The 21,780-nt window shown below is 53.5% G+C and overlaps 1 protein-coding gene across 1 annotated transcript; it reads right to left on the bottom strand.

Annotated features, from left to right (window-relative positions):
* Positions 1-358: 358 nt before the first annotated feature.
* IL12RB1 (interleukin 12 receptor subunit beta 1) lies at positions 359-21,520 on the bottom strand. The gene is given in 17 exon segments (XM_054504028.2): positions 359-517; positions 519-704; positions 1,495-1,576; positions 1,894-1,999; positions 2,936-3,070; positions 4,781-4,936; positions 5,323-5,454; positions 6,140-6,307; positions 8,414-8,657; positions 9,704-9,786; positions 10,959-11,084; positions 11,506-11,539; positions 14,316-14,458; positions 15,633-15,802; positions 16,296-16,410; positions 17,200-17,262; positions 18,692-21,520. Coding segments are annotated over 17 exon segments (2,187 nt in total). The 5' UTR covers positions 18,822-21,520; the 3' UTR covers positions 359-403.
* Between the last annotated feature and the right edge of the window lie 260 nt (positions 21,521-21,780).

Raw genomic sequence — 21,780 nt, 5'->3', positions numbered from 1 at the left:
TGTGGCGGCTTCCTTTTCATGGTGGTTCCTGGGTTCCCACCAAGGGGCTGTGGCACAATATGTGCTGGCCGGAGGGGAGGGGCCGGGACGGGGAAATGGGGTCTGGGTCACTCGGCCCAGGTTTGACTCCTGCCTGTGCTGCCCTAGCTTCAGGCTAGCCACTTGCTTTCTCTGAGCCTCAGTGGTCATATCTGTAGAGTAGGATAGCCATGTACCTCTCGAGGTGGTTACGGGGAATCAGGACATCACGTGAGTGTCTAGATGGAACAGGCTGGGTATGCAATGTTTGCTTAATAACCAGCCGCCTTCCGTCTTCCTGCCTGAAGGAGGAGGCCGACTTCCCCCTCTCTCCCTCAGGCCTCCAGGCCCACGTGCGAAGGGCCCCTGAATATGGGGGTCTGTATCAGGTCTCCCAAGGGCAGTGAGAGTCCAGCCACCTGGGCAGGGTTGCCCTCCAGACCCTCCTGCCTGCCTGGCCCCAGAGCCAGAGTCTCAGGGTGGCTTTGCACCTGTCTCCTGTCCTCCAGGGGCAGCTCTGTGTCCAAAGCCAGTTCAGGAGTGCCCCGAAGGAGCTCTGTCTTCACCTCCCCAGCAGGTGTGTCCAGGTCAGTTCCCTCACCTTTTTCCCAGGACGTGTTCACCACCAAGGCCTCTTTCAGGGACACCTCCTCTGGGAAGTCTGCGGGGCTTGCCCACTGCCAAGCCTAGATAGGAAGGGTGGGGCCAAGGCTCAGGGCAGGGCTCTATTTTCCAACCACACAAGGGGCAGATCAGGTTCCTGCTGGCTTAATTCCCTAAAATCCTGAGACCAATTTGAGGATCAGCTCTGCCTCAATGACACCCCCCCCTTCATCCCCTTTTAGGAAGCCCCCCTACCCCCACCCTCACACACACCCCATTTCTCTTTGGGAAATCATTGCTCCTCTTCTCACTGTTGATGTGGTTGGGCCTTGGCCCCACCACAAGTTGAGTGATGGACGTGTGACCTGGCCCAGCCAATCAGAGCCCTCTAGCCCCTGATACCCACAATAGGCTCCGATGAGCATGTGACCCCACTAGGCCTATCGGTGATGGCCCTGAGACTTTTGCTAAAGTGAATGGGGACAATGGACACCCTTCTTCCACTGGGGAAAGGCTGAGCCTGAGTGGGAGGGAAGCCTGCAGGCAGAACAGCAGTCCAGACAAATGGATGCCCAGTCTCTGGATTCCTAGACCTAGCCATGCCTGAAGCCCACCGTCTGGGGAATCCACCCCCCATCCCCCATCAGGCTCCCGTTTTGTTGAAGCCATTTTGAGTTGTTTCTACTGCTAGGAAATGACCCACAGGAGGTTCCTCTCTGGGCCTCTGCTTGCCTATCTGTGAAATAGGACAGGGTTTTGGAGTCCCTGTGTCAGTGGTTAGGGGAGAAGAAAATGAGTTAACGCATGGCCATTACTCTTGCCCAGAATATAGACCCAAGAAATAGGACTTTAAATTAGAAAAGGAGCCCTTACCTGCTTGCCCTGGCTGCTAGGGAACTCGACCACAGTGCTGGCGCAGGGTGTGGGCAGGGGTGGGCACAGGTGCCGCACAGCCCTGGGGAGGGGAGGAAGCTGGTCAGAGGAGCAGTGTTTTCTCTCTGTTCTTACTTTTTAATTGTTCTGACTTACTCTTTTCATCTCTGCTAGGTTATAAAGGGAGAATGGATGTGGATTGGGGGTGGGAGGTGCGGGAGTCTGACAGACCTGGGTTCAAATCCCAGCTCTGCCCCCACTGCTGGATACCTTGGGCCTGACTCTCTGGGCCTCAGTTTCCTCATCTGTAAACTGGGCACAAATACCGACTCAGTGTGAGCAGTTCCTATGATCACTATTGCCATTACGGATCATCTTGGGGGAGATGGTGCAAATTACCTGTTCAGGCTGAGGTACCCAACGACGCCCAGGAGAAGGATGCTGGCGAAGCTCCCCAGAGATACGAGGAGTATGGACAAATCGAACAACCGGGAAACCTGGACTTCTGGGAGTGGGAGAGGTTGAACTGGGGGAGGGACCCCTGCTGCCTCTCACGGGGAAGGGAGCTGGGAAGGAGTTGCTGGGACCCTCCAGCAACTCCCTGCTGACCATGGCACGCCGTGGGTCCCTCTGTGCCTGGCTCCTCATGTGTGAAGCAGAAGGCCAGGGAACCCACTTGCCCCGCATCTGCAGGATAAAGGCCTGGCGCACAGGGCTCAGGACACTGTAGCTCCACGTGCCCGCAGGTTGTGCTCACGTGATTGCTCCCCTGGACCCAGACCTGCCACCCCATGCCAAGCCTGACTCACTGGTTCTCTTGAGACCCGACTGCTCTATAAGGGCAACAGGAAAGGACCATGGCAGGAATAGGGATCATTTGGTTTCCAAATATCTTCTGGCCACACACCCCAAGACAGCGGAGCCCACCTCCTTATCTTTGTGACAAGAGAGACACTCATTCATTCATATTCATTCATTCATTCACTCAACAAATGGCCCCCGGCCCCCTCCCCCTCCCCTGGAGCCCCCCAGGCTGGGGGAGGCAGAGGCTGGACACAGACACCCTCACCCACTCCCAAGGTGTCAGGCCAGGAAGGAAGGATTGTCACAGCTAGGGGCGGGGGGAGGGGAGGGTGGGCACCCAGGGGAAAGCATGGAAGGCTTCCTGGAGGAGGAAGCTTTTGAGCTGAGTTTTAAGGATGAATAGGAGTTAGCGGGGAGAACAAACATCCCAGGCAGAGGGGCCTGCATGGGCAAGGCAATGGGAGTGTGAGAGAAGGTCTCTGAGGGGAAACTGCACAAGGAGGGGGGAGCAGAGTGGGCTGGGACCTTCTCCTGTGGGAGATACATGGGGAGCAGGGCCAGGGCGGGGCTGCCTGCGGAGGCTCGGGATGGGGCAGTGCATGCTGGGTACATACCCAGGCCCTGCTCTCCTACTCACCGATGCTGAATGGCTGGGGTTGACTCCAGGCGCCCTGCAGTGTCGCTGTGTCTGCTCGAACCTGCACGGTGTAGGCTGTGCCAGCCCGAAGGCCACCAAGGGTGACCTGGGTCTCTGTGGGCTTCACGGGCAGCTCTGTGGGAGGGAGGCAGCCCTGGGTCCCCAGACTCCCTTTACTCCCAGGAGGCCAGGCTCAGGGGTGGGATGCCCAGGTCCTGGCTGGGCAGCCACACCCTGGGAGTGGTAGTGGGGACTCAAGCACATTTTGCTGAAAATTCTTTTTTTTTTAAATTTAAGATTTATTTATTTGAGAGAGAGAGAGAGAGAGCATGAGCGGGAGGGGCAGAGAGAGAGGGAGAGAGAATCTCAAGCAGACTCCGCGCTGAGTGTGGAGCCTGAGGCAGGGCTCGATCTCATGACCCTGAGATCACCACCTGAGCCGAAACCAAGAGTGGAATGCTTAACCGACTGCGCCAGCCAGGCGTCCCTGCTGAAAACTCTGAATGCACCCATTCACCTCAACTTATTTGGAGGAATATTCTTCCCCAAACTATTTAGTGAATGATGCTATGTTCCTCAAATTCTGACCTCTGCTGGCTCCTGGCTCACTCCCGGACCCAGCCCCATCGTCCAAGCTCCCTAAAGGTTCAGTCGCACCTCAGGGCCTTTGCACTGGCAGTCCGCCTCCTCTACCTTGCTCACCCTTTCCCCAGATATCCCCATGGTTTCCTCCCTCTCTTTCTTCCCGTCTTTAGGGTGAAGATCAGCATTAACTTTGCCTATCTTGCTTCCTCAGTGTCCCTACAACCTCAGCACACAGCAGGACCTCAACACACGCTGTGGAATTGGATGGCTTTAACAAATAAAGCTCTCCGTAAAAATCCTTAAAATGAGAATACAGTTGTTGGCTGTTATCAAGAAGAAAACAATTCCTAGAACCCTAGGTCTATATTCTTCGTATATACATATATTCAAGAGGAATATTCTTCAAAAGAAATTGGAGCGGGGGGAGGGGGGAGGAGGATTGGTCAATTTGGCCAATGGGCATTTGGCGCATTCATCTTCAGCATTTTGACTTACGACAAATCGGTAAAAGGGCTGCTTCCAGCTGCGCCACCCTGAATAAGACACTGAACCCCACTTGGCTTCCTTTACCCCCTCTAAACAATGGGTGGTCAAGCAGATGGCAGGATGTCTGTGTTTCTGAGGTTAGAGCATCCCCCCAGCAAGCCCCCCCCCCCGGCATTCATGCCTTGACAGGTGCTGGGTGCTTGGTGAGAAGGCAGAGACTCGAAGAGGCAGGTCTTGCTGGCCTGGCCTGTTGCTGCAGGAGGTGCCTGGGTGAGGCCGTATCCAAAAGACTGTGTTCCCCGCATGGAAGGTGGAGCCCCCAGTGTGTGAAACGACAGGAAACCCCAGCACTGGTGAGACTTGCCCTGTACGTTCTGCTTTCTTTCCCTCCCAAGGGGCAGGAAGGAGCACCTGACTGAGCCCAAATCCAGGCTTGCTTAACCCTTGGGGGCAGGAATCCCTCTCCAGGCCTCAGTTTCCCCATCTGTGAAATGGACACCATCATCCCGCTCCATGGGAGTCCAGTTGCCGATTCGCACGAGGGGTTGTGATCCATACACGGAGTCCATTGTGAGCCCACAGCTGCTGCCCACTGGGCCCTCCTGGGGGTCCGGAAAGGGCAGTCTGGCCTCTTTGAGTCGAACAACTCTTGTTTTATGGGTGGGAAAACCAAGGCCCAGAGAGGGCCCGTGAGGTGCTCAGGGTCCCCTAGCAAGGCAGACATCGACCCCAGGCCCCCTCTTCCCCCCGTTCGGCCCGCGCTGCCTCACGTACCAGACATGAGGTTGCCCTCCTCATCCTGGAAGCGCACGACGTACTCCTTCAGGACCCCCGGGCAAGTGCTCAGCGGGGATGGTGTCCAGTCCACAGACACGGAGTCCTGGCTGAGCTTCTTCACCAACACGTGTTGTGGGCGTCCGGCCCCCGAGGCTGCAACTAGCACTATTGCCATGGTCAATTCCAAGAGCACTGGCTGAACGTTTCCTTGCCTGCCCAGCCTGGCACCATCCAGAGACCCAGGGAAGCTTGGCAACAGAGTCAGGCGGGCCTGGGTTTGAATCCCAGCTCCACGACTCAGGCCCCATCGCTGCCCCTTTCTGAGACTCACTTTTCTTATCTATGAAATGGGGCAATGCCGCTTGGGGCGGGGGCTGGGGGGGGCTGTCTTCGGGATCCCCTGGGACTTCCGCACGCCTGGCTTCTGGCCAAGGCCTGACTCAGAGTAAGGGCCTCTAAGTGTTCGTTCCCTCCTCCCGACACCCAAGGCCACCACCAAGCCCTCCAGAGAGACCACCTTGCAGGTGTGGGCTACTCACCATCGCCCCCAAAGTGATAGGTGGACAAGACTGTGGACCACGAGATGGGCTTCTCTGGGCGTGGAGAGGCAAAGATCGTGATGTGGTAACACACCTTCTGCTCCATAGGTCCTCTGCTCCAGCTGTAGGTTGCTAGAAGGATTGACAAGGCCCAGGCCGGTAAATAGGTTGTATCTCCACCTCCGCCTCTTTGCACTGGCCGTACCGCATGCCAGGAACTCCTAGAGCACTCCTGCCCATGCTTCAAAGCCCTTGCACCAATGTCCCCTCTTCCAGGATCCCTTCCTTATTCTCCCCTTAGCCCATCTCCCACCTGCAGCCCAGCCCGGACTCTACGGGGCCAGGTGCGTCTGGATCCAGCTCTTGGCTCCCAAGTCTAGGAACCCGTCAAGGGCCAGGCTGAGGCTGAGGTTTCCGGGGGCCCTGGCCAGGCCCAGGGTAGGCAGTGGGAGAGTGAGAGGCTGCCGGGGCTCTAAGGCTCCCCCTTTTTCTCCAGAGGCCTCATTAATTTGCCACCAGCATCTTGTGGGCTGTCACCTTCTTTGGCGCCGGTGGCTGTTTAACAAACACCCTGGGATGTGAAACTCATTACCTATTGGGGTGCAATCTGCCCGGAGCTATGAGCCCTGACGCCTCAGGACACTGGCAGGAGGCTTCAGACCCGCATGGGTGGCAGGTTCCCACCTCCGCGTGACCTCGGGCAAGGAGCAAGACCGCTCTGGGCCTCAGGCACCTCACACGCACAGCCCCTATAGGTTGGAGCCGACCGGGGGCTCTAAGGGAGGAGGCAGAGGCGGGGCTACTGACGTTACGGTACCCATGCCGGTAGGGTCCGGGTCCTGGGGCGGAGTCAGTGCGCAGTTGGTAAGGTTCCTGTCCTGGCCCTGGGGCTGCCACTCAATGCAATATGCCTTGGCCCCGGCCTGGGCTGGCCAGTGCATGGTGGTCCCATCGGCTCCCACACTGATATTCAGAGCCCCTGGTTCTGGAAGCAGATGAGAGAGGCACATCAGAACAGCTGCTCCACTCCCCTCCCGCGCCCCACCCCACGCCCGCCGCAGTCCAAGGCTCCCAGAGCCCCATCCCACCCTCTCGCCAAACTCTAGCCCCACAGGGCTGCGAGTTTCTGTATCTAGCTCCGTCTCCTCAATCCTGGGGGCTGCCGGGCTGGGGGCCAGGCACAGAGGCAGGGTTAGGCTAGCAAGGGCGGTTTGAATGAGTTAGGTCTGACCGTGAGTTCCGTGCCAAAACGCCCACCCTCTGTGCTGCCTGTACTGCCCACCTCCCCCCTGCCCCCCGCCCCGCCCCACCAGCCCGGGGAGCATCTCCTGCTCTAGCAGATGCCCGGCCTCCCACCTTCTGCGCCCCCCCCCCCCAGCGGCGGGTGGGTGTGGTGCAGGATGGGCCTCCCAGACCGACTAGAGCTCAGTGGCCTGAGGACACACCCACTCGGTCCCCAGGGCTCATCTCTCCCCGCTCCCTCCAGCAAGGGCATCGGCAACCTCAGGGAGGCGGGCACTGTTTCCAATTCCAGGGACAACTACCATTTATTGAGCACCAGCTGTATGCGCCAGGCCAGTGCTGAGCGCTTGACGGGTGCCACTCTGCTACAAAGTGGGAGCGTGAGCCCCCCAATCATACAGAAACTGAGGCTCAGAGAGGGAGAGCCACTGGCTCACGGTCACATAGTGGGGCCATGACCCAAACCGGGCCAGGAGCTGACAGACTCGTGGCCGTGCCACCATGACAAGGGGCTTTCTGTCTCTGAGCCTCAGTGGTCTCATCTCTGAAATGGGCATCACTGTACCAGCCCTGTCCTCACAGGACTGCTGGGTGCTCGGTAGGCCCAGGACCAGGGTGAGGTGAGTGAGGCACGCATCAGGCACAAAACTGGAGGCACCAAAGAACTCAGTCATCACGATAAACACTGTTTCGATGCAATATTTTTTAAGAATCAAAAAATGAATGCAAAAATGTGTGATGAGCGCTCTTCCTAATCGCCAAAAGGTGAAAAAAGCCCAAATGTTCATTAATGGAAAAACAGATAAACACCACGTGGTTCATCCGCACAGTGGAACGTTACTCAGCCACGAAAAGGAAGTGAAGCCCCGACACACGCTACGACATGGGGGAACCTCAAAAACGTGACGCTGGGTGAGAGACGCCCGTCACAAGAGGCCACAGGGATGGGCGCCTGGGTGGCTCAGTTGGTTAAGCGACTGCCTTCGGCTCAGGTCATGATCCTGGAGTCCCGGGATCGAGTCCCGCATCGGGCTCCCTGCTCGGCAGGGAGCCTGCTTCTGCCTCTGACCCTCCCCCCTCTCATGTGCTCTCTCTTTCTCATTCTCTCTGTCTCAAATAAATAAATAAAATCTTAAAAAAAAAAAAAAAAGAGGCCACAGGGTGTGTGATCCCATGTATATCACGGGCAAATCCACAGAGACAGAAAGCAGATTAGTGGGTGCCAGGGGCCGGGATAAAGGACGGGGGGTGACTGCTAATGGGCATGGGGTCTCCTTTTAGGGATGATAGAAATGTTCTAGAACTAGACAGAGGTGATGGTTGCCCATCATTGTGAATGTCCGGAATGCCACTGAGTCGTACCTACTAAAGTGATTAATGTTGCTATGTGAATTTCACCTCAATAACATATGTATATGTATTCACATGCATGTATACATAAATGTAAGTCTTGATTTTTTCCTCATATCTATAAATATAGGTACATCTTTAAGCATGTCTATACATATACATAACAAACAAATATCAAGATTTTAAATGAAGATAGGATCAATCGTGTACTTGCGCCATCCTGCCTCACTCACCACACCCTGATCCCCGCCCTGGTCCCAGAAAACTTTATGTACCAAGACAGGTGGTTGGCCTGGGCTGTAGTTTGCCAGCTAGAGTTTTTTAAAAAATATTGCATTTTAACAGTATGTACCTTAATTAGTGATTTTGACACATTCCTAAATTCGACACCTGTTTGATTTTTGTGCCTCACCTGCCTCACCCTAGTCTAGCGGAGGCTCAGAGTAAGTGCTGAGCTCTGAGAGGCCCTCCCGCAGCCCTCCCTGGCCAGAGGAGGCACCTGTGTGGGTGTGGGTTTGGGCAGGAATGTGCCACGTCTGGTTGGGGCCGGGGCCGAAGCGATTCTGGGAAACAACAGCCAGGTCATAGGCCGCGCCAGAGAGATTGAGCGGTTTCCTCAGCTGAAAGGTCATTGTGGACTTGGTCTTACACGTGCAGGACAGCATGTGCAGGCGGGCACGGTAGGTCACCTCCCCGCCAGAGTTGGACCCGAGGCAGCCTTCTGGAAGCTCAAGCTGGGGCAGCTGTCGTGAATGTGAGAGATGGTTTGTGGAGACCTGAACACAGTCATCATGCCCATGGGTCAACATCAGGGTGCAGCCCCTGAACAGACTCATCCATGGACCACAGTCTGTGACATGAGCCAAAAGTTTTTTAAAAACAAACAAAACAACGGGCGCCTGGGTGGCTCAGTTGGTTAAGCAACTGCCTTCAGCTCAGGTCGTGATCCTGGAGTCCCAGGATCGAGTCCCGCATCGGGCTCCCCGCTCAGTGGGGAGTCTGCTTCTCCCTCTGACCCACTCCCCTCCCATGCTCTCTCTCACTCTCTCTCTCAAATAAATAAATAAAATCTTTAAAAACAAAACAAAACAAAACCCGTGGTGCTGGCAAGACTGCTGGGAAATAGGCATTCATGACCAGTGCATGTTGGCTTGGAGGGAAAATAATTTGGCAAAACCTACCGAGAGTCAGGAAAAAAATGTTTTTTCTATCTTTGGACCCAGTTACCTCAAGCCTGGAAATGTTTCCTAAGAAAGGGAATTCAAATGAGAGGAAAGACAGGAAGTAAAGCTTTACTTCAGCCTCACTGTGCCAGCCCATTAGGGACCCGGCCAAGTTAGTTATGGTAAAGCCAGTGGGTGAAACATCTGATGGTTTTGCCCCTGACTTGGGCAAGAGATTTTCCCTCTGTGCCTCAGTTTCCTTCTCTGTAAAACGGGGTTAATTAGACTGCTCTTAATGGGTTGTTTGGGGGATTTCAAGGAAATTATCTCCCACCCAGACCAACATGGCCCACCCCAGCCTGCCTGCTTCCACCCTGGCCCCTCACAGTCTGTTCCCCCCATGGCAGCCAGGGGAAGTCTGTGAACACCTGAACCCAGTCATATTTCTCTGCTCACACACCCTCCATTGTTCCCCATTAACTGCAGAGTTAAACCCACAGTTCCTGGAGTCCTTGCCACCTCCACGTCTCTTCCCTCACCGTATCCCACTTGCACACCCCGACTCCAGCCTCTTGTCTCCTTCTCCCCATCTCCGGCCACCCCACAGCATTGTGATGGCCCATTACCTGCCCGTGCAGGGTGACCTGCCTCCTCCCATGTGGACGGAGCGCCTCCACCGAGAACTTCAAGGTGGGCTTTGGGGGATGTTCTGCAATGGGGTGGCAAGACAGTGACGCTGGGGGTTGTCCCTTGCTCACCGCCACCTCCCGCAGACCCCGCACAGGGACCCAGGGCCTTTTCCTTCCCTCCCTTGAAACACAGGATTCCCATGGGTCATTAAATAATTTTCAAAATCGGAAACATGGAGATCTAGTCTATGACAACGTGACTATACTTAACTCCATAAAACTGTGCACTTTAGAGGCGCCTGGGTGGCTCAGTCATTCAGGCATCGGACTCTTGATTTCAGCTCAGGTCACGGTCTTAGGGCTGTGGGATCGGGCTCCAGGCTTGATGGGGAGTCTGCTTGAGATTCTCTCTCTCCTTCTCCCTCTGCCCCTCCCCCTGCTATGCGTGCGCGCTCTCTCTCAAATAAATAAATAAGGTCTTAAAAAAAAAAACCCTACACTTTAAAATGATTAAAGTGGAACATTTTATATTATGCATTTTCTACTACAATTTTTGTTCTGAAGTCTGAAAATAACTCTTGGAGTTGTTTCCCACAGATAATGGCACTGGGGCCGGAGGAGACCCCAGGTCACAAGGCCAGGGGCAAAATATTGACAATTACCTCATCCTTCCTTGCCTCTTGGGCCACATCTCCACTTCGGAGCTGCCCAAACTCCAGCTTCCTGTGTCATTTGGGAAACTACGTGTTCTCGACACAGTGGTCTCCCCCTGCCAACTCCCTGTGTGGCTTTAAAAGAGCAAAACCAACTGGACACATTGGAAGGAGAGAAAGACTGGAAAACGTTTCTTTTTAGATTATGGATTCTCCACATTTTACAAAGTGAAACTCGTTCACTGCCCCACAACCTTTTTTTTTTTTTAAGATTTTATTTATTGATTTGAGAGAGAGAGTGCGCATGAGTGGGGGTTGGGGGTAGGGGGACCGAGGGGCAGAGGCAGAGGGAGAAGCCAACTCCCCGCTGAGCAGGGAGCCCAAGCCGGGGCTCGGTCCCAAGGACCCTAGGGTCATGACCTGAGCTGAAGGCAGTCGCTTAACCGACTGAGCCACCCAGGAGCCCTGCCCTGCCACCTTTTATTAATTACTATGAATTTCTCCCGCCGCCTTATTTTTAACACCTGCCACCTTATTTCTAATCCCCACTGTTGTATTTCTAATTCCTGCCCCGTTCCTGTGGCTCTGAGTGCTCTCACCAGGGGGGACACACACGGGGCTGCTCCAGCTGCTCCAGGGGTCTCCTGGGGCTCCCGGCCTGAGTCGCCGCCTGCGTAGCTGGAATTCCTGGGCTGCATCCGTCCACAGGGGGCAGAGGCAGGACTCTGGCAGGGAAATAGGCCAAACATCAAGCTGAAGGGCTGTCCCATACCTGGGGGTGCCCGGGGCTTGGCACTCGTCATTTAGCCATCATACACTTATTGAGTGCCAACTGTGTGCTGGGCCCTGGGGCCACCATGGGAATAGGCCAGACCCTGTTCTCTTGGGGGGCCTCAAGATCTCCCATTCTTGCCCCGGCCCTAGGTCGGAGTCGAGACAAGGCCAACCCATTGGGATGTGGCCCTGATCAATGAATGGCTTTTCACCCCCAAGGCTGTTTCCTCACCTGTGAAATGGGAATAATCCAATACTGAACTACAGGGCGGGCCAGCAAGCATACAAAGAATTTAGCACTGGGCCTGGCATACAGTGGGTGCTCAATTAATGCTAGCATGCTGCCGCTGTTGTTGGTACTATTATTCTCACCGAAGCCAGCATCCTCCTGACGTCCGCAGTTGCCCTAGGACCAGATCATATATATGTATACATAGTTTTACCTTTTGGTAAAAGGTAAAAAAAATTTGAAAAAAATATTAGCTCTTTAACCATTTTAAACAATTATTCTAAGCGCAATGTGGGAGCTTGGATTAGATCCAGGAACAGAAAGAGGACATTTGCTTAAAAAAAAAAAAAAAAGAGGACATGCGTGGAAAAACGGGGGATATCTGCATAATCTCTGGTTTAGTCCCTAGCAACATGCCAATGTTCGTCTCCGTTGTGGACAGACGCACTCAAGAACGTAAGATGTTCGCACGTGGGGAGGCTGGGGGCCGTTTCTAGGGGAGCTGGCTACTTCCTTGGAACTTTTCTGAAAATCTAAGATTATTCCCAAAGTAAAAGTTTTGCTTAAAAGATTTCAGGAGGCAAAATTATTATCCTGTACTTTCCTACAAAAATTATTTTAGGAGGGAAAACCTGTATGTCAGTGGTGTTGGGGGTCAGGAGAGTCGGGTTTAGGACACGGCCTGCCCCCCATGCCCTGTTTGATGTGGAGGGGTCCCCCAACATCCTGAGCTTCAGTTCCCTCCTCTGCAAAGGGGGGGATGCAGGGTCTACAGCAGAGTGTGCTTAGGGGGCCGGAAATAAAAAAGAGAGAGATGCCCCTCCCCAGCAAGGGTCCCATATCACCTGTCTCTAACTGATCCCATTCACCTGATGGGGTCACTGAGGCTCAGGGGGGCCCAACATTGGGAGGGAAGATGAGGCTGAAGCTGGAGCGGCTCCCTGGCCTCAAGATGCTCCCTGTCTGAGGGAGGAGGAGACCCTACAATTCAGAGGCTGGAGGTCTCTGTCTTCTCCCAATCTAAGGGTTTCTTGGGGCCTAATAAGCAAGGGCTGAGGTTTCTTTTTTTTTTTTTTTTAAAGAATTTATTTATTTATTTGACAGAGAGAGACAAAGCCCGAGAGGGAGCACAAGCAGGGGGAGTGGGAGAGGGAGAAGCAGGCTTCCCGCCAAGCAGGGAGCCCGATGCGGGACTTGATCCCAGGACCCCGGGATCATGACCTGAGCCGAAGGCAGACGCTTAACGACTGAGCCACCCAGGCGCCCCAAGGGCTGAGGTTTCTTACAGGCCCCGCTTGCTCTGCGTGAGGGCAACAGAGGGGGCAGCAGAAGGTAGCTGCGGAATGAATGAAGGTCCACGGAGGACATACAGATGACCAACAGGTAGATAAACCATGTGCAACATCACTCATCATAAGGGAAGTGCAAATCAAAACCACAACGAGATATCACCTCAGTTTGAATGACTATCATCAAAAAGACACAAGACAGGGGCGCCTGGGTGGCTCAGTTGGTTAAGTATCTGCCTTCGTGATCCCAGGGTCCTGGGATGGAGCCCTGCATCAGGCTCCCTGCTCAGCGGGGAGCCTGCTTCTCCCTCTCCCTCTGCCTGACGCTCCCCCACTTGTGCTCTCTCTCTCTGTCAAATAAATAATAAATAAAATCTTAAAAAAAAAAAAAAAGAACTACAATATGATCCAGCCATTCCACCTCTGGGCTTTTTTCTGGAAATGAAAACACTAACTCAAGATATATCTGCCCCCATGTTTACTGCAGCATCATGTACAATAGCTGAGATACAGAAGCAACCTAAGTGTCCAGGGGCGGATGAATGGAAAAAGAACATGTAATATATATATATATATATATATATAAGATGGAATATTATTCAGCTATAAAAGAAGGAAACCCTGCCATTTGTGACAATGTGGATGGGCCTTGAGGGCATTATGTTAAGTGAAATAAGTCAGAGAAAGACAAATACCATAGGATTTCTCGCACACGTGGAATCTAAAGCAAAACAGAATGGAACTCTTAGACACGGAGAACAGATTGGTGGTCGCCAGAGGCAGGGGTTGGGGGGTGGATGGAATGGGGATCAAAAGTTACAAACTTCAGTTATAAAATAAATAAGTCCTAGGGATGTCATGTACCACATGGAGACTATAGTTCATAACACTATATGATGTACTTGGAAGTTCCTAGGAGAGTAGATCGTAAAAGTTCTTACAAGACATAAGGTTTGTACTTCAGATGGTGACGGAAGGTAGCTAGACTAATTGGGATCATTTCACAATATATACAAATATCAAATAATGATGTTGTACACCTGAAACCAATATAATGTTATATGTCAATTATATCTCAGAAAAGGAAGAAGAAGAAGGAGAAGAAGAAGAAGAAGAAGAAGAAGAAGAAGAAGAAGAAGAAGAAGAAGAAGAAGAAGAAGAAGAAGAAAAAGAAGAAGGAGAAGAAGAAAAGAAAAGGAAAGAAGGAAGGAAGGAAGGAAGGAAGCTGAGTGGAAGGACAGCTTCCTGGAGAGGTGGCCCTTGAGCTGGACCCTGAAGGTGGGCTGGATTCTCATGAGCTCAGATGGAGAAGGTGTGCAGATGGAGGAGACTGCATGGGCAAAGGCACAGTCTGGAAATGCAGGGCATGGGCGGAGAATGATGGCCATTCAGAGGGGGCCAGAGGAAACACAAGGTGGGTGAGGGTACCTGGGGCCAGCTGAGGAAAGGATCCTCCTGAAGGTAATAGGGAGCAATGGAGGGTGTGTGAGCAAAGGAGGTCATGATGAGATCTGAGTGTCAAAGAGACTCCAGAGGCTAGCTACAGGGCAAGAGTGGAGACCAGGCAGGAAGGGTGATGGATGTAGAGATAGTGAAACTGATTTGGAGGTCATGTTCCCCGAGGAGAAGGCTGCTTTCTCTCCTGACCTGGGGAATAAACTCACCAACTTCCACAGGCTGCCGGCTGTCCTGTGCCGGAACTGCACCTCGGCGCCATCCTGGCGGGCTGGGGTCTCCCACTTCAAGAGCACCTGCCCCGCGGACCCAGACACGGTGATGTCTCTGGCTGACGGAGGGTCATATTTAACTGGGAGCAAAGATGGGGGTTGGGGAGGGGAGCCAGCATATGTGCAAGTTATTGGTCCTGAAAATTTCAGAAAATCTGCCCCACCCAGCCCAGGATAACCGACCGAGTCCCCAGTATGTGCATCAGGGAAACCCTTACAGGTTCCATCTAAGCCTGGGATTCTATGGATCAAAGATTCAAGACTAACACTCCTTGTAGCAGCATTTTGGTGAGACAGGCACTTTTGTGAATTGCTGACGAGGATAATTAACTGAATCTACTTTTTTAAGAGGACTATTAGGGAAATCTTACTAATTCTTTAGACCCAGACCTAAAGAGAAACATCTATCATTCTTCCTGCATCTTGGTCGTACCATGCCTGATTCTACCTCAGGGCCTTTGCACTTGCTGTGCCCTTGTGCCCTCTGCCTGGAACACACTTCTCAACACTTTATTCTTGTTGGATCCTTTTTTATCCTTCCAGGCTCAACTTGAGCTGGAGGCCTCCTTGACCTCCCAGCAGTATCTCCTCATATGTAATAATCATTCCTGTTCATCACTCCCACTTGAATCTGGGCTCCATGAGGGCAGAGACAGGGACAGGACTCCAGGGAGGCAAGAAAGACAAGGCTGTACAAATACACGGTTGGATCCTGTCTTCATCTTAAAATTTGATATTTTGTTCATCGTGGATTTTTTGGCATTAATTTTGATTTTTTTTTAAATATTGCTTTACAGAATTACTTATGTTGACTACTGAGTTTTTTGGCACCCCCTTACAATTTCGTGCCCAAGGCAGGTTCCTCCCTCACCTCATCCTAATTCCAGCCCGGAGCTGCAAACTTTGCTGGCCTCGCTCATGTACCCTGTGACTCAGCGTAGCAGAGTAGGAGTGCAAATTCTAGATGTTATATGTACGTGGTTGCGTCGTGAAAACAGATATTGAAGACCCAAAAAGGTCCTGGCAGTATTACAGTTTCAGGGAGAAACCAGAAGCAACCGAAGTATCCAGCAGCTGGGGATTGGCGAGGGGACCGTGAAAAACTCTGCCATGTCCCGCAACGATGTCTGATGGGAAAATCGTTGGCATTATCAAGCCCCTGGCCCAAATCTGCACAGGTCTAGGCTCAGGAACCAGAGGCGTCTGTGGGTGAGGAAGGGGCAGCAGGGAGGAGGAGGAGAACAGGGTGCTGACCTGCGCTATGAAGCTTCAGGGTGATCTTAGGCGACTTCTGCGTCTGGTTCTCGGCTCGAGATTCCACCCAGAGCGTGACAAGCTGGAGCACAGCTACGCCGTCCTGGTCAGAGAACTGCAGGCTGGTGGCTGAGCCCGCAGCAAAGTAGCAGCAGTGCTCGGACTTGAGGCTGCGCGAGGGGAGTGTTGGTGCTGAGTTTGGGGTCCTAGGGACCCGCGGGGTGGCTCAGCAGCCCCAGCAGATGGTGCACATCACATCCCAGCATCTTCTTCTGTCCCTTTGACTCCCCCCTCCCCAGCCTGGGGACTCTATGGGGATCAGCCCTGCACCTGAGTGGTTTGGGGGACCCCAGAATCTTGCAAGATGGGCTGCCACAGGCGGAAGGAAGAAATGAATGAATGGATGGAAGGATGGACAAATGAGTGAGCGGGTGAGGAGGAAGGAAGGACTAGAAGGACCTTAATTGCCACCCAACCTGGATGCCCACCTATGCTGACAGCCCCCCCAAATAGAGTCCTCACCTTCCCTTCTCACATGAGACACTCAGCCTCCAGGAAGAGCAAGGACTCTGCTAAGATCACACCTCTGAGAGCAGGGGAATGGGGGCAGGAGCAAGTGCGGGATGATGTGTGAGGGTTTGGGGACTGGGGCAGGGTCCTCACCAGCACCTCAGGAAGTGGCTGACCCCAGCCGTGGGGCCCTCATACTTCCAGGAACATTCATAACCAGCGCTGACTATCCGGTAGCAGGTCAGGTCCTTGGGGCCTGAAGCCGAGCCTGGAGGAGATCCCAGAGGTTTGAGAATGGACCAAGAGTGGGGAGGGGGGCCCTCCTTGCTGGTGCGCGCTCAGGATGAATCTTTGTGACATTTAAGTAATCCGGTGTCAACCTCAGCCTCAGCCCACTCCCAGCACCCTCCCTGCGCCTTTGCCTCCTGTCTCCTGCCTTCTCCCCTGCTCCCCCTGCTCCACCCACACCAGCCTCCTCACCAGTCCTCAAACACACAGGGCTCACTCCCATCTCAGAGCCTTTGCACATGCTGTGCCAGCTGCCTGGAGTGCTTTTCCCCCAGATCTTAACATTCCAGTTTCTCCTTCAGTGTCACCTCCTTGACCACCAGCCAGCCTGAAGCAGACCCCTCCTCCATCCCCCACCTTCCTCTGTCTGGTTTCTCATAGCACATTCTGGTATGCTATCTGTGTGTTTGTTTGTCTTTTATCCACTTCCCACACTAGGCTGTGACCCCAGGAAGTCAGTTGGGCTTGCAGCTGATTCTTTCACACCTAGAACTGTGTCTGCACACAGTAGGTGCTCAGTAAATAGTTCTTGCACAAGAGAATGGACGAAGTGCCTGCTCAGTGGCAGACCCTTGGTGGGGTCCCCCAGGACACCCGAGCTTGGTGAGGACAGGACAGTAGGCTGTCTGAAAGTAGGCTGACAGTAGGCTAGACCTCAGGTGGGCCTGAATCTTTGGCTGGGCAGGAGGGAGCTAAGAGAGGAGCTGCTAGGAAAGGATCAGTCAGAACCCAGCATGACCTCTCCCCACAACAGGGAACTGTCCCAGACCTGAGTCTGCATCCGGATACGGCGGGTCCTGAAAACAGCACCCACTGGTACTGCAGGCTTCAGCTGCAAAGACAACGAAGAGATAATGACATTCCCAGTCTTTCACTGCATGGGGAAGGGGCTCAGGCTGGGGGCTTGCCAAGCGACCATCCATCCACCCATCCGCTCTCCCATCTATGGATTCACCCACCTAGCCTCCCACCCATCCACACATCCAACCTTCCACCCATCCACCCATCGTGCATGAATGCATTCATCTGTCCTACTATCCATCCATCCATCCATCTATCTATCCATCCACCCATCCACACATCCAACCTTCCACCCATCCACCCATCGTGCATGCATGCATTCATCTGTCCTAGTATCCATCCATCCATCCATCCATCCATCTATCCATCCACCCTTCCATCCATCCACCCATCTACCCATCCATTCACCCTCTCATTCATCCACTCATCAACCTCTTAGGCTGCTCTTCCAAAGCAACCTAGGATCCCCTGTCCTCCTCCCAGTCTCTGGTCTCCAGCCCTGCCTGACCCCTGAGGGCCCTGAAACCTTGCTGATCCTCAGTTTATGGAGAGGGAAACTGAGGCACAGAGAGGCAAAGTAGTGGCCCGAGGTCACACAGCAGCAACAGCAGAGCTGGAATTAGAGGTCAAACCCAGTCATCTGCAGGGGTCTGGACTCCTTCCAATCCAATTCCACGAGATGGAGAGACAATATGTGCATATATTTAATATAATAATGTAATATACACTATAAACATAATCAGTTATCATGTATATCAATTATCTACATACTTTTCCTTATCCTTTTCTTTTTCTTTTTTTAAAGATTTTGTTATTTATTTATTTATTTATTTTTAAATATTTTATTTACCTATTTGAGAGAGAGAGCACAAGCAGGGGGAGCGGCAGGCAGCAGTAGAAAGAAGCAGGCTCCCTGCCGAGCAGGGAGCCTGATGTGGGACTCGATCCTGGGACCCTGGGATCATGATCTGAGCCAAAGGCAGATGTTTCATCAACTGAGCCAACCCAGGTGCCCTAAAAATTTTATTTATTCATTTGACAGAGAGAGAGAGCACAAGCAGGCCGAGTGGCAGGCAGAGGGAAAGGAAGAAGCAGGCTCCCCGTTGAGCAGGGAGCCCGATGCAGGGCTCGATCCCAGGACTCTGGGATCATGACCTGAGCCGAAGGCAGACGCCCAACTGACTGAGCCACTCAGGCGGCCCTCCTTATCTTTTTCCTAGCATTTCTCACAGAACTCCCGGAAGTGGGAAAGATTCAGAGATTCAGCCCATTCCACAGAAGACAAAGTCGAGACCAGAACGCAGATGCTCAAATCTGACCCTAGAAGCCAATCTCCCATTTGACAAGAGGGAAAGACTGAGGCACAGAGACACAGAACCTACCCCAGATCCCAGGTCCACAGCCCTCCACACACATGCCGCCCAGCAAGAAGAGCCATGGTGTCAGGGTGGGGCACTCACCGCCTCGCCCTAGGAGCAGGAGCAGAAGGAGGGGGACCAGCCTGGCCCACGCCTGCTCCATTGAGCCCACGCAGTGGCCTGCAGGACCAGATGAACTTCTGCCAGCCACCCCGTCCTCGCCCCTGAACATGTTGAAGCTGAGTAAGAAAGAAGACTTAAAAGACTAAAAAAAAAAAAAAAAGTTAGGTATCATGGCCCCTCCTGGCGCAAGTCAAACTGAAAGAGAAACCCAGGAAGTCAGCTCGGTGGTGGTGGCCTCATCCCGGCCACAAACCCACCCGTGGGGCAAGTCTGACCCAGGGCCACAGATCTGGGGGTCTATTCTGCTGGCCCAAGCCCTAGCTGGACAGAAGGTGCCAGCCCCATGAGTAGCCTGTTGCTCTGAGCCCTTGCCTTGGTCTCCAGCCCTCTCTAGCTGACTTCTGAGACTTAGGTACCAAATGGGAGCCCGGTGTTCTCCTATGTCTGCGTTCACTCTCCCAACAAATCGTTATGAAGTGTTTGCTCTCCACTGCCCCCTCCCCAAATGCCCCCTTCCCCGTTTCCCAAACTCCAGCCCCAGGGCACCCTGGGTCCCAGCTCCTGAAGAGCCCCTTTGCTTCCTTCAGACTAAGCTTTGTCTCTTCTCTGCATCTGTTTCTTGGCATCTGGCTGTCTCAGTTTCTGAATCTTTCTCCCCACTTTCTACAAAGGCCCAAAATGTCCATGGAGAAGGACTGATTCATGCTACAAAGTGGATGAACCTCAAAAACGTCATGCTGAGTGAGAGAAGCGAGACACAACAGCTCACATGTTGTACGATCCCAGGTACATGAAATGTCAAGAACCGGCAAATTCAAAGAGACGGAAAGATGAGTGGTTGCCAGGGGGTGGCAGATGGGGGTTGGGGAGTGACTGCTAATGGGAACGAGTGTCCCTTTGGGGTGATGAGAATGTTCTGGAACTGGACAGAGGTGATGGTTGCAGAACATAGTCAAAGTTCTAAATGCCACTGTATTGTAGCTTTTTAAATGGTTAATTTTATGTGATTTTCACCTGTAAGAAAATGTTCATGGAGCACAAGGGGACTGAGGAGCATGGTGGGGGTCTCTTCTGGAAGAGCATCTGGGGACTGGGGCTCAGGTGGGCTGGGAGAAAGCCCAGTCTCAGAGGAGCCCTGTCCCCGGGGGCAGCTGGGCCAGTCAGGGTCAGGCGCCCAGAAGGCCATGAGGTCAGAGCCATGGGAACAAAGAGGCAGTGTCCCAGGCCTGGCACAGTGGGGACGGGGACCCCGTGACCCTGCACAGAGCAGCCTTGACTGGGAGTAGGGCCCAGGCCAGGCCAGAGGGTGGAGTGGGCTGCAGAACTGGTGTGTGAGGCCTGGGGGAAGGGCAGAGACAGAGAGAGAGAGACAGAGACAGAGATAGAGACAGATTGAGAGAAACATAAAGAAAAATGGAAGAGATGGTTAGAGATAGGGCCAAACCCTTGGCCTCCTCTCGAAGATCCTGAGACCCCTACCCCAAGAGACACCATCTATGTGTCCCATTTCACAGATGGAGAAACTGAGCCCTGAAGTGCCCAGACCCCTCGAGTCCCCAGCTGCACATGAAGAGATGGATTCAGACAGAGGGCTCCCCCCTCCTCCCCAGCGAGGCTGAGCTTTGCATCTCGGGAGTAAGGCTCATGCCCCAGGGCTGCCCCACCACCAAGGTTGGCCCCTCCAGGCCTCAGCTACCCCATCTGCAAAATAGGCGATCGTGAGGATAAAGGAGGGCTGGGCTCCTGGCAGGTAATGCCCACCAGGCAGCCGGTATAATTAATCATTTTGGGGGGCCCCCAGTGGCCTTAGCAGCTCTTTCCCAGCCCCCCCCCAAAGTCAGAGCAGCTACTGGAAAGACACTGAGGGAGGGAGAAAAATGGAGGAGGGGGCAGAGCTGAACACAGATGCCCCCAGCTCCTTGGCATCAGGGCTGGGTGCAGGGAGGGGCAGAGGCTGGGGATGTCCCAAGGGGGAGTTCAGAGGGATGCCCAGAGAAGGGGGCTCTTGAACTCATTTATGGAAAGAGCATTCCTGGCTGAGGGCACAGCAGAAGCAAAAGTTCAGGGGATGCTTTGGGGAACATCAAGATGAACATGGCAGGTCTGGGGCTCCACAGGAGAGACGAAGGTGCTAAGGCAGCCAAGGACCTCAAGAGCCAGGTTGAAGGGCTGGGCTTTCTCCCAAGGGCACTGGGGAGCCATAGCAGGTGTGTGAGCAGGTGAGGTGGTGTTTCTACCCTTATCAGTCGGGATCTGAAGCTTGCCCCGAGGTTCACTACACTTCACCTTCCCCATGCCAAATCTGCACACCCAGATTGGCCTGCCTGCCCCCTACTCCAGGAAGCCCGTGGCCTACTTGCCCCCTACTCCAGGAAGCCCTCAGGGTGCCTTTATGGGCCCCTTCCTGCTGCCCCAGAAACCCAGCTGGGATATGCCCCTAGGGCTGCCCCACTTTCAGATGCTTCACTAGCTGAGGGGAGGGGGAGGCAGGAAGGACTGGGTTAAAAGGGGCCCCCCGGAAATGGAAATCGTGACAGGAGGGACCACAGAATTTCCCCACCCCCTCGGTTTCCGTCTTTCTTCCAGGGTGAGTGACCTGTAGTCGAGGAGGGCTGAGCTTCTTTCCAAGTGGCCACGAGACCCTAATGCCCCCGGAGGGCATCTAAGGAGAATGTTGAAGGGTAAATAGCAGTTTGCAAGGCAAAAATCTGTTAGTTTGTTTATCAAACACATTTGTAGGCATCATTCACCAATAAGAACATTTTTCATTCATTCAACCAGAACTTTCTGATGCCTCCAGAGGATCATTTGAGGATGTTTTATTTTTTTTTTAAGATTTTATTTATTTATTTATTTGACAGAGAGAGACACAGTGAGAGAGGGAACACAAGCAGGGGGAGTGGGAGAGGGAGAAGTAGGCTGCCCACGGAGCAGGGAGCCCGATGCGGGGCTCGATCCCAGGACCCTGGGATCATGACCTGAGCCGAAGGCAGATGTTTAATGACTGAGCCACCCAGGCGCCCCGAAGATGTTTTAAAGAATGCACAGAAGGGGCACCTGGGTGGCTC

Source organism: Mirounga angustirostris, unplaced genomic scaffold (assembly GCF_029215605.1).
Source record: "Mirounga angustirostris isolate CCGP_5_RB_7025 unplaced genomic scaffold, mMirAng1.0.hap1 SCAF_1, whole genome shotgun sequence".
Classification (NCBI taxonomy): domain Eukaryota; kingdom Metazoa; phylum Chordata; class Mammalia; order Carnivora; family Phocidae; genus Mirounga; species Mirounga angustirostris.
This window is presented reverse-complemented; position numbering and strand designations above follow the sequence as displayed.